We start from the raw sequence: 12,767 nt of genomic DNA on the forward strand, positions 1-12,767 counted from the left end.
TGTGTGTGTGTGTGCATGTATGCACTTCACCTTTTCTCCATGTCCCATTTGTTCACTCTTAATGTCACTCAGTGTTTTCCAATTCATATTTGCTCCACTCCCTGCTGACCTCGTCTCTGTCAGAGATTGGCTGTCGAGTGCATAGCCTTCCCGGTCATACCTATAGTGTGGACATTAAAACACACAGCACATATGTACAAATAAATGTCTGCGCAAACATGCTTGTACACCAAAACAAACGCACACACGTGAATATATAACATGCAGTATTTAGAGTGTGGGGAGACACAGAAAGCACAGAAAAGAAGATAAGGAGGATTTGTTGAGTCAAATTAAAAACACAAACAGAGCATGCTTGAGAAAGCAACTAATGATCCCTGGATACTGAGATGATTAAACTACACAAGATGCACCATTAATATTAGTCATCTGTGACCAGGTCCAGGAGTGTGTCCACCTCTTTGACAAAAAGAGGGCATTCTGTTTACATGCATAAACGTGTGTTACATTAACAGACTTTTTCTTGTGGAGGAGATACTGCACTGTATTACACACTGCACTGTTTCTGTTATTATCTAAAGAAACCATCTTCAGCAATGACTGAATTACTCCCTTAATCCCTTAACTGATCTACAGCCACTGCATCTGCATCCTGGAATCTATTATATCTGACATGTGGTTGTCTATCATGGACAAATGCATTCATACATCAATTAGCTTTTCATATTTGCATTTCTGTCCATAGATACCCTTTCTTTGCTGAAAAAACTAAACTTGTCCGTCTCGCTTTCTGTCTACCCACTCCATCTATTAATTTATCTACCTTTTTAATATTCCCTTTAAAATCTTAATGCATCAGTGTGAATCCTGCTTTATATTCCAGCCGAGCAGAGAAATCTAATCAAGGCATCATCCAAATTCATCAGTTTCCTTCAATTATGCAAGCAAGCCTGGTCAAAACAATCCCACAAAGCACCACATCGCCACAGGAACTAGAGTCAGACAGACACTCTTTGTCTTTGTAAAGCGCAAACCTAAATGTTAAAAAGGAGTAGAGAACAGTGTGACTGCTCCTTGAATAACATCCATTGTATTGCTTTGACCGCTTTCAGCATGTAAACTGGAGAGAGGACCAAACAGCAGCAGAGATCAGGGGGAAAAGCCAGGGATTAGAGAAGAATGGAAGGAAGAATGAAAGGAAGGAGGGGCACAGTTTTTTAGTTATTTAGCCCTTTGAATGTCAGGATGAGATGGTGTATTGACCAGAGACTAATAAGACCAAGATTAAAGCCGGAGCAATAGAGTCTGCCCCTCCTCTCTCTCTCTCTCTCTCTCTCTCCCTCTTTGACACACACACGCACATACACACACGTAACTGCTATGACTAATGCAACACACACAAACACAAAAATGGTCATAGAGTAGTTAGCCAAATTCATATAGGAGACATTAACGACTGAAGGAGTGAAGAAAATAATGCCCACAGGTACTGACAAACGCGCCCCTTTATTTACCGTATTCACACTTTGAAGCTGTGAGCGTGCTGTTTGATGCAATTTTATCCCCAAGAATAGCTTTCAGTGCAGCACACAGGCAATCGTATGCACACTGAAGCATTGATATGTACACTCACACATACATAGGGAAAAAAAAAAAAAAGGATAAACGCATTTATATTTCAGCTGTGGCCAGAGTTGGGAACAGCCTTAATGAGTGAATGAGTCATAATATAAAATCCCTCCACAGAAACTGCTAATAAGAATCCAGTTTGATGCGGCTCCATCTCTCTGTGCACGTAAAGTAGCAGTTCAGAGCTGGAATCCAGAAATATCCGTGTTCTGCTTTTCTGTTATTCCCTCCATCTGATCCTGTCTACATCCTGTCTGGAGTCCCGCTGGGATCGAGGAGGCACATGCCACCATGTCTCCTGACACGTGATCGTCAGGGCTTTGCACTATGTGTCTGTGCATGTGTGAGCATGCCCTTTGTTTTGTATTTGCTATAGGTTATTTATTTATTTATTTTTAGAAGCATTTCGGCAACAAGAGGATGCAATCTCTGTATTTGTAGAGTGATTTGTCTGTTTACACGTACTGTGTTGTGTCGTGCTTATTATAACGTCATTGCATTTCTGTGCACAAGGTGTACATGACACCATGAGTGGACAATTGTTTGTGTGTTTATAAATGTGTGTGTTTGAACGTTGGTATATGCTTGTACGCCATGTGACTCACCAGGCCCTTAGTCTAAAGGCCTCCGGTATGTCTGGGTTGACCATGACTGTTGAACTGAACAAAGCGGAGAGAGATCTGCCCCCGAAATCAGACAAGCGCGCTCCTTTGACGGCGACCACAGGCTGCCCAGAGCCGTCAAACTTCTCTGCCTGCAGAGAGAAAGAAACTGTGTCAAAGACAGTAATTGAGGAGAGGAAGACGGAGCGCAAGAGATGGCAAAAAAATAAGTTGTGTTATTGTTTCTTATATGTTACATTGTGCAGCTTGTTGGAGAGACCAAAAAATTAATGTGTGGTGTAGTTTGCTTTTATAATTGGACAACCTACAAGTTAATTTGAAAGTCATTTTTTGGATTTTGGCAAAGAGGAGGGATTAGCACTTGCAGATTGAATGAGCTTAGAGAAGAATAGTGCCATTTCACGCACATTCGAGAGTTATTTAGCCTTTCCGTCTCAAACGACTCCGGTCCAAAACACTTTTGAAGGTCACAGGACTGATTTGACCGATTCAGAATTTACATCCTAGAAAACCTAATTAAACGCGTCTGTACGCAAGAGCACACAGAGATATGTTACTGACACGGACGCAGAGGCACATAACATGGATGGGCACCTTAATAAACACATGATTAACTATCGCCTGTCCCACGTGTTTTTATGTTAAACTGCAAATCCATCTCTGGATACAGAGAAAAAGAGAAAGTAGAGAAAGAGATTATAGTCATTACCTCCTCTCCCCACAATGTGACTGCCACCACTTTGCCACTTGTGTCTATTAGGTCGAGGGCCCTCTTGGAGACTTCTCTGCTGGTCTTAGTGGTGATACGGGATACATCATCTGCATTCGTACACACTCCGATCACATCTACAGATAGAAACAATCATTAAACATCCCTATAGATTGATACAGATGGCTCATGAAAACAGGTAGACAAATATGCTTATAATTGATTGATTTGAAAGGTATAAAGCGTAAAAATGCCTCCTGGATTACTCATTTATACTACATAATGTAAAGTGGTATCACATCATAAGTAGTAAAGACACAGAGTTGACATGCCTCTGATATTGCCAAGACAGAGCAGACTGACATAAATGTCATAACAGGCTGGCTAACACCCAGGCCCACACTCCAAATCACAACAAACACACTCATTCCTCATTCATGTTTCCTGTCATGCTCAAGGCCTAAAAACCTCATTCAGGATTACTGCACTGAAGAGCAGTCATTGCTGAGCTCTAGGAAGGTGAAGAGCCTGGCCTACCATGACTAATATTAAACAATAAATCAGAACAAATCAAATTAATTTATCAAACGCTTATTGTACAACAAATAGGATTGTCACAAGGTTACTAAAAATAAAGGAAACAAATAGAGATTAGATAAGGATAGTGTTCAATGACAGGATTAATGCATCTCAATGCTATGACATAACCCCATGTCATAGTGTTCGTACAATTTTAATTCAATAAACTGAACCTTCCGAAGATAAAATGTGAAAACGATGACAAAAGGTCATCAAGTGATGAGCACTGATGATGTACTACTCCCTCTTTACAACTTATTTTCATTCATATGGAACAAGGGAAAAGCAGCCAAAGCAGTAAGCAGCGTTTTGTCATCTTTACTTGATGAATAACTTAAGATGCCCTCTGGAGTTTTCTTGTAAACAAACAAAGTTATGTTTACATTCAGTGTCACTCACCAAAACGCACTGTGTGCATCCATGGGACCTGACAAATGAGTGCTTTTCCTTCCTAATAAAACATTTGCGAAGCAATTTTTGAATATTTTAAATACTGCATTTTTCATATTTATGTTTTAAAGATTGCAGTATTCTTCTTCCTTGCCCTTGTTGGCACACTGCTAGGTTTCCTTATGTGTTCTGTAGATCATGGAATAGTGTGAAACAGGCGGGAGATATGTGTATCGTGTTGCATGTCCCCCATTTGTAAAAACAGTGTCCAGAGGGCACTGACCACCTTGAGTGCCACCCCATTATCCTTACCTCGTTCACTCCACACTGTCTTTCAGAGACTGTAGCTGTCTCTGTTATAAAGCTAGAGTGAAGCCACTGGTGTCATATAAACTAGATGACCAAACAAACGCATCCATTGGTACCAACCATGCAAGCATATCAGGAAAAGGACTAAATAACACTCAAAACATAGGCTAAATTTTGGAGATGTCAAAACATGGCATTGCCATTTTCAAAAGGGATCCCTTGAGCTTTGTCTTCAAGATATCTGAATGAAAATGGAATCTACACACAGGTCTTCCCTTTACAGAAATGCCCACTTTATGCTAATCCAATGCAGTTTTAGGCAAAACCATGCAGTTTTTTCCCATGTAATATAATTGTGTTATTTTTGCCAAGAGTATTGGAATATTTCTGCATACTGGGGCCCCTAAACAGTTTTGGAATTGCATAAATTGGGAATTACTGGAAAGCTGAGACACCTACTTCATGCCACCCCTGCCTAAGTAAGTGCCGCACTTGTGCCACCCCAGTCAAAAAAGTCTGGACACGCCCCTGCATAGCACTACTAGTGATCAAAAACACTGTAAATGGCTTAACAATGATCACATTTGTGTTGGATATCTCATGGTGTCAGAAGTAGTGATGACCATGCGTTAAATAAAATGACTGGACAGTATTATTATACATATTTTGCAAAACTACTTCCTTCTCTGAATTCATCCTTCTGTCTGCTACTTCTGCTAACCTTTTTCTAACCCCCCCCCTCCTCTTCCCCGTTCCTCCCTTGCTCTCTGTCTGTGCTCTCTCAGCCCTCCTTAATTCCATTATGATTGAGACGATGTCATCCACCTCTGAACTCCATTATCACCACAGGAACAGGCTGACAGTTCTCATTACCATGTTATAATCCCCTATTTAACAAAGGAGCAGGGAGAGAGGGAGTGCAGAGGGAGTGAATAGAGAGACAACAGATGACACACAGGACATGTAACGCTGCCCCTCTGCGACCGACACAAACACACTCCTACAGGTAAACCGCTCAGTGCATCTCTTAACCGCGTAGCGTGCCACCGCGCTGTCTTGTATTGCTCATAGTTTACACTAATTTAATGATGCAATGACTGTAAACTTACATGAATCTTCCACTCAGCAGGTCACAGTATGTTGTTTACACTTCTTTACGACCATTAATTTGTTCTGTAATATGGCGTGTCTGACACTCACAAGAAATAATAGCCCTGCCTGTGCTGCGATCCAGCAGTTGCAGTATGCTCTGCTGACCTTATGCAGTATAGCACTGCATTATTGTGCAATGCAAAATCACATCTGGGTCGCTGATCACAAGTACAAAAGGGCCTATGCTGATTGGTGCGGTGGGAAATGCAACAGACATCAGTCAGCTCTTGTATAGCACACTGTCATCTTGTTTTAAATAGAGGTTACTTTTTTTGGTAAAACTGTCCGATCATATTTGTAAGCTTGTTTATTTACTCTGCTATCAGAAAGATTTAAATCAAAATTTGTGCCCATTTTAAATTATCTTATTACTTCCAGTATGGCATCTTTCATTTAGAAAAAACCTTGGTTGTTAAATGAAAGACATATTACTCAAAAGTAAGTAATTAAAAAATACATTATTTAGGTATCGCTACTGAAACTGGGGTATCGATTCCACACTAATATAATAAACTTTTAAATGATACCCAGCCTAATTCATAAATAACATAAACAGCTTATTAATGTGACATGCAAGATTACGTCCTCACCCCTCAACGTGTACGCAACTACAGAAACGTCGCTGTAACACCTGTGATCATTTGAGCAGGCCGCCAAATATATGAAGCACACTGTTGAATCACTGATTTCAACACCAATCTGCACTTGGACCATCCCAATTTGCCTGTCGCAGAGATAAGACATTCCTGTCAGACGCAGAGGGCAGGCACTGACTAACCTTCATGAAAACAGTAGAATGAGCATTATCCTCTTTTTTATCTCTCCTTTTTACTACATGCCTGAATTAACCTTCCCTTTGATCCTGTCATAATGTATTCTTCCATGACACCTGGCACATGGCTGACTGGCACATGCCAGTCTATTAGCTTAGTTTTCTTTAACATCTATATCTATAACCTGTTACTGCCTAGGTTGACTGAGCAGTTGGAGAGATGACCCAGTTGATAACCCAGACGTTCTAAAACTGGCAGCAACCAACATGTCCTAGCCTGACAAAACCAGTCCACTAAAAGTCACACATATCACCACACACTTTATAAATCACACTTCATTCAGTGGTTGTTCACAAAGTTTGTAGAGGGGGTGAGTCATGTCATTATCTGAACCCTCACCACAGATTGCTGATTTGTTTGACACATACGTATGTAGGTCAGCTGATTATTAATGTTTTCAAGTCTTGATTGCAAAAATTGAGCATGTGATATTTAGTCTGGATTTGTGAGTCTACAATACTGGAGCAGCCACAGTTCCCGCTTTTGCCTTTTTGCCCTACTGGCTTTGGAACTAAAGCTCAACCTACTCACTCGCTGTTGTTATTTTATCGGTTAAATGGTAGAATTAACATCTTCTCTTACCAATGATGCTGTCCGAGTCTCTGTTCTCCAGCTCTGCGATGGGCACAAAGTCACAGTGCAGTGTGGGTACGCCCTGACTGTCATCACAGGGCACGATGGATGAATGAGCATGGAGGGTCATCTCGTAGTCATTCTTCAATGTGGTGTACTGTTTGTTGGCCACCTTCAGTGTAGCTTTGGAGATGTAGTACACCTACAGAGAAAAGGGCGAACAAGGTGTACAGGCATTATACAATTAGACCTAATCAAACTGGTTATTTCCTGTGAATTTGAGGCAACTATGACTGATCGAATTGGGCAACCACTTTATTGATCCTGCGAGGGAAATTATTATTATTACAATAGAGCTTCTGTTCCACCAAAACCTTTTAATAAGAACAGAAAAACCTTCAGGTACAACCAAGATGTGGTGTCATATCAGCCCCATCACTTCCCTAATTCACCATAAAATAAGAAGCAGCTGAGGGTAGGTCAGCTAAACAGCACAATTTAAACTCAATATGCAAGGCGCACTTCTTCATTTACTCTCCCAACTCTCAAATATCCCCTCTCTCTCTCTCTCTGAGTTTGGCTTACTCTCTTTCCTTTCCTTCCTCTCTCTCCCTCTCTCTCTCTCTGATTTACCCCACACAGAGATAGGAGCATGGAACTAATGTGATAAGCATTCTGGCCGCTTAGAGCCAGTCACACCCACTCACTGTTCTGTCAATACTCAGATCACGAAGAGAAGACGGATTCATTCCTTTATTTATCTTTTGAGGGCAGAGGGCATAAATTGGATCTGGGGCTGTGTTGGGAGTCACTGCCAGTGGCTGATACCTGAGCCAGTGTGACTAGCAAAATGATGGCCGAGGTTAATTGAGTTATTAAGCTCTGTGGGCCAGACTGAGCTGAGAAAGAGCTTTAACATGTGTTCTACCTGTCTGTAATTGCATAGTTATACAGGAACATGCAAAGGGCATGTTCTGGGTGTCCAGACTGACCACCCATTTTTGCACAAACAACACACACTAAAAAGACCACGTCTTTTTCTCTTCTCGCATAAATAGCATGTTTCTCATTATTATTCTTTCAGCTGGTCCCAGTGACTGGTGCTAACTCTCTTTCTAGGAAACAATGTAGATGTCTCTCGCCGTCTGTCACCCTGCATCTGTACACCCCATCTGACATTTTGCTTTTATCACTTATCTATTAATGTGGTGTTTTTATCAGTTTAATCACTTGAATGCAATATACTGTACACTGAGTGCTTGACTTCCCATGTGGAAAAAAACTAACTGGTCTTCACTAGTTTCATTTGAAGGTGGCATTTAATTTGTGTCCTCAAAAGTATTATCAAATAATTCCTAAATATGAATAATTCCTTAATATCCATGATTATATTAAGGACCCAACTGTATATACTTTCCTTCTTGTATAAAATTCAGTTTGATTTGCAGCCCTCTGGCAAGGTCAGAGGTGAGCATCAGTGTCAGTTATGCAACAGGAGCTGGAGCTGGTAGGCATTACATTTCTTACTAAAGGACAGTAAAGCAGATGCTTGCTGACAAAAGGTCTTGAATCAGGGCCCTCTTGTTCAAAGATGATCTTATACGCAAATGCTACCTCCAAGATTCTTTAAGACCAAAAGATTCATGTGTAAAAGTGTTTGTTTTGGAGTTTAATTCTACATTTACACTGTATAAAACATGTAATAAAACCTTACATATATTTACTTGCCCATGTACATGTCCTCCTCTTGATACTTGCTGTGGAGAGATCCCTTTGCACCGTGACTACACTGTACGAGACGCGTGACAAAATCTGGTGTCCTTGGCCTGTGCTAAATGTATTGTGAATTATAGCCAAAGCGAATATTAAGCTTCAGCAGTCAGAGTTACCCAAATAGAGTGGGTATATTCCAAACTAACAGTTTTTTGAAATCCATCTTTTTGTTTACCCGGACAGGGCCTCCTCACTAAGCCGTAGATTCTGGCAGTTACATTGCCAGGACATAACACTGGCAATAAACCTACACGCAACTACCAGGCCAAAGATACCAAATTAATTAGGCTAACTAAGACTGCTGAAGCCTCATATTAGCTTAGGCCAAACTTTAGAATGCATTTTTGCACAGAATAAAGTATTTCGTACTCACTACGAAGGGATCGCTTCACTACCAGTATGGAGAAGAAGAAGAGCAATTACAGTGACCCACAAGTCTTTCAACATACATGTGGGCATGGGAATTTTGTATGAAGTTAGATTTGAAAAACCTATCCTATCCTTTGACATCTTACAGGACCGTGTAATTACAGCAATGGCGCTTGTCACAAAATGCACACTGGCCCAAAAATACTTTATACTCTATATATACTATACTATATTTTACTTTACTATTTTTTTGAAAAAACTCCTGCGAAAAGACTCGTTTCACTAAATAGAACTTGATCCATTCAGTCTGCTAAGATTTTTAAAGTCTAGAAAATTTGCAAGATTAAATTACTTATAGTACTTTAATGCTGAAGTGGCCCTCCGAAGAGATGACAATAGTAGTAGTGGCGCAAAGCCAATCAGAGTTTGAGACCCCTCATTTATGCCCATTCAAGTTATTGGAGGGCTAAAATGGAAGTTAGCCGGCTCAGCCATCTCCTATATCCTCTATGAACCACTGTGGCTTTTTTTAATTTGTGCGTCACTGAGCAGCCTTCATAGGAATGAACGGCATGCCGCCTCCAATGCTGTATCCGGTTCTCTTTATGCATCCATGTGTGAGACTGGCAGCCAGTTCTGATACAATAAAACAAGCAAAACAATATCAACACATCAGATTCGACAAGTTTTCTCTCACTGTTCTCAGCAGCATACTCCCAACCACATATATGCACCCAAATGTTCAATATGTCTCAAACATATATATTTCAGAAAAATATGACTTAATAAATCCCTTTCACAAAATCCTCTAATACTTGCCTCTGGCTCATTCAATGACCAGAAGTCCTATAGCCATAAGAGGATTTTGCAGACAAGTTTATTAGGCACTGTTTTACCAACAACGCATTTATTTGAGGCGTTATGTGCATACAAAATGGATACCTGAGACAGAGGTTTACTGTGCAACTACTCTGTAAATTACTTATAGCCTTCAGATATTGTGTCACTGTTGTTACAACGGGTCTTGAAACAACTTTATCCAAGAAAGGAAATGGCGACCACGTTTGGAAGCTCCTTTTGACACAATGTGAGGACAGACAATGTCCTTGCAGCATTCAAAGCTATTGGAGATGTGCAATATGTACAAAAGTTATCACTTTTAAGCAAAGTTTCCAAGCTCTTATCACTTCAAGTGAGGATGGATGTGGGTGAGTGGGATCTGCTCACCTTGCCTTGCTCCACTAGAGAGAAAAACCTGTCCACCTCCTTGTTGAAGGCTGTGATCTTGATTTCTCCCTGTTGAGCAGCACATTTCCATTAAACAACATTTCGTTTCACGGATAAAACGAAAAAACAGCCATGTGTGACATATGTTGGCATGCATGCGCATAACAAACAGATATTCAGGCCTCTCCCCTCCTCTACTCACACTCTCATCTACTGTATCAAAAGAGAAGAGTTTTCCCTCTCCTTTAGAGTTACTCCAGGTGCGGATACTGGACTTGTTGGTGACTCGGGCTCTGATAGTCCACCTAGAGATGCACATAGAGTATACACTTAATAATTAATCAGCACTTACAATGTATGTGTCAACAAAGCAGGTTGTAATTCCCTCGCTACAACTTCCTCGCTTTCTCTTCCAAGGGTGAAAGAGAAACGACAATGGCCTCGAAGCGCACAAATACAGAAATGGCCCTATATAGAGCCAGTATTGGGTGCCAGTGTTTGTCTGTTCTGGGCTACTGTAGAAACATGGCAGTTCAACAATGTGGCCAACATGGACGGCAACCCGGGGCGTCTGTAGATATAAAACGTTCATCCTAAGGTAACAAAAAATGGCTTTAATTTTCAAATGATTTTACACTAATAAAAACATAATTATGAATATTATATTGAATTTCTGCGAATAGATCCTTCTAAATGGCACACATCCCAATACTTTAAAATACTTTAATCAAAACATTCTCAAATGCCCACTGAGCAAAATCTAAGCATTGCAAATATTTTACTTGTTAAAGTTACAGGAGTGCCTTATATCATGTTTTCATTTTCTATACTAAATTACAAAAAAGTTTTCTTTGACCAACACTGTTATGTGCAAGTAAAGGAGCTGCAGTATAAAGGTCAGCGCAAACAGCAAAGAACGCTGCAGAGACACTTTAAAAAGCTTCCTTTTTTGTTAATGAGCATCCCAACTCTGCTTACTTCAGTCACCAATGTGAAATACAACTGCGCAAAAGAACAATTCCTAAGGAAATTGGAAGATTGTCTTTTCAGTCTTTTTAAAGTTCCATGAAAGAAAAGAAAAAAAAAGCATCCGGCAACTTTCTTTTCAAAGAGTGAACTAGGTGTTGTACATCTGCCAACTTCTGGGTGCATTTAAAATGTGCTTCTTGTTCTGTTTTTAACAACAGCCAGCCAAGCACGGCAGTTTATGCAGCAGTGAGCGTTTTGACTGCGTTGATAATTGTGCAGTGGAGGATATTCATACCATAACTTTGCCTGCAATTAAATCCCCTATCATGAGAGCAGCTGCTGGCCCAGAGTGAACCCCATTCCCTGTTCAGTATGGATAAGACTGCTACACCAAGGTTTATGGCAGCCAAAAGCCAATTATAGTCTGCTCTAGATGCTATTACTTAACACCAGGAGAATGGGATGAGAGAGCAATGCAAACCGCCATAAAAGACCAAGTGCACATATACAGCATCCCTATATAATCTACTGTATGTAACACTTCGTATCACACACTGACGCACAGGCTCTTTTCATTTCACACAAACATACACATAAGAACAGCTGCTGAAGTCATCTCTTTTACTCACTGTAGGTACTCCCCCAACTTCAAAGTTAGAACAGTCATCAGTTTATTACAACACCTAGAGGCACAGTTATCTTTACAGCTTGCAATTTCAAACAGGGCTACGTTATCAGAGCCCAAACATGGAGAGAGAGTTGACAGGGTACCTTTACTCCAATCTGGGCAACTACATCTTGCTATACAGTTCTCTTGTCTTTTTGTGGCCAACTTTAAGGTCAGAGACAGAGACTTAGCCAAATGAAACGATAAGAAGCGAGAGGGGAAGAAAACAGCAGTAAAAGGGACTCCTGGAGGAGGTGAAGAAATTGTAAGAAAAAAAACGATTGGCCAAATCCCCATCAGGCCAAATAATGGAATCAAAACCTCAGCAGCAGACCATGAAGAGCCAGCAGTACCTGCAGTTAAAGTGTCCATTTCTGAGGCAAGATCGGTCATTTAATTTCCTTGCAGATGGGCTGGCTAACATGCACACACACACAAATCCACACACACATCGATACAGAAAAAAATTAATGCTCACACATGTATGCACAAACACATTTATACTGACACACATTTCCAAACATGCCCCTAAGTGCTTCTCAGAAATGGCAGCAAACAGGGAAGTAGAGTCACAGCATGAGAGGAAATAGTTTAGCTGATGAATGAGCAGAAGGGGAAAAAATGTGAAATCATACAGTACAGAGTTTGTTTGCAATTTGGGAAGGAATGCCTGTCAGGTTCAAGCTTTATAACGGTTTCCTACAGAGTTTAAGTTGTGTTAAAATTATTTTACAGAGGCTCTAAATGTATATGAAAGGCAGGCACACAGACATGGACACAGACACTTAAACTTACTTGCTTTGGTAGGGGTTGAGGTGAGCAATAGGAATCACTTTTGGTGAAGAACCTGGAGAAGTGCTGGCACCCTTCATGGGTGAAAACTTTGTGGGTGAAAATTTTGTGGGCGAAAACTTTGTGGGTGAAAATTTTGTGGGCGAAAACTTCATGGGGGAAGCATTCATGGG

At 40.6% G+C, this 12,767-nt stretch overlaps 1 protein-coding gene across 5 annotated transcripts in view; it reads right to left on the reverse strand.

Annotated features, from left to right (window-relative positions):
- Window positions 1-12,767, reverse strand: part of LOC118331385 (replication protein A 70 kDa DNA-binding subunit-like) — a 38,791-nt gene that overhangs the window by 16,863 nt on the left and 9,161 nt on the right. For 4 of the 5 annotated variants that reach the window (XM_035666271.1, XM_035666274.1, XM_035666275.1 and 1 more), the window contains 7 exons: window positions 12,598-12,767; window positions 10,369-10,471; window positions 10,167-10,235; window positions 6,807-6,999; window positions 2,962-3,098; window positions 2,235-2,383; window positions 31-160 (listed from right to left, as the gene is read on the reverse strand). The exon at window positions 12,598-12,767 ends at the window's right edge or, in 2 of these variants, runs on beyond it. In XM_035666271.1, the coding sequence (XP_035522164.1) occupies window positions 31-160; window positions 2,235-2,383; window positions 2,962-3,098; window positions 6,807-6,999; window positions 10,167-10,235; window positions 10,369-10,471; window positions 12,598-12,767 (951 nt within the window). The remainder of the gene's footprint in view (window positions 1-30; window positions 161-2,234; window positions 2,384-2,961; window positions 3,099-6,806; window positions 7,000-10,166; window positions 10,236-10,368; window positions 10,472-12,597) is intronic. The other variant, XM_035666273.1, reaches the window with a different exon arrangement.

The sequence above is a fragment of the Morone saxatilis genome, unplaced genomic scaffold, assembly GCF_004916995.1.
Source record: "Morone saxatilis isolate NCDOM2014 unplaced genomic scaffold, NCSU_SB_2.0 Contig20, whole genome shotgun sequence".
Taxonomy (NCBI): domain Eukaryota; kingdom Metazoa; phylum Chordata; class Actinopteri; family Moronidae; genus Morone; species Morone saxatilis.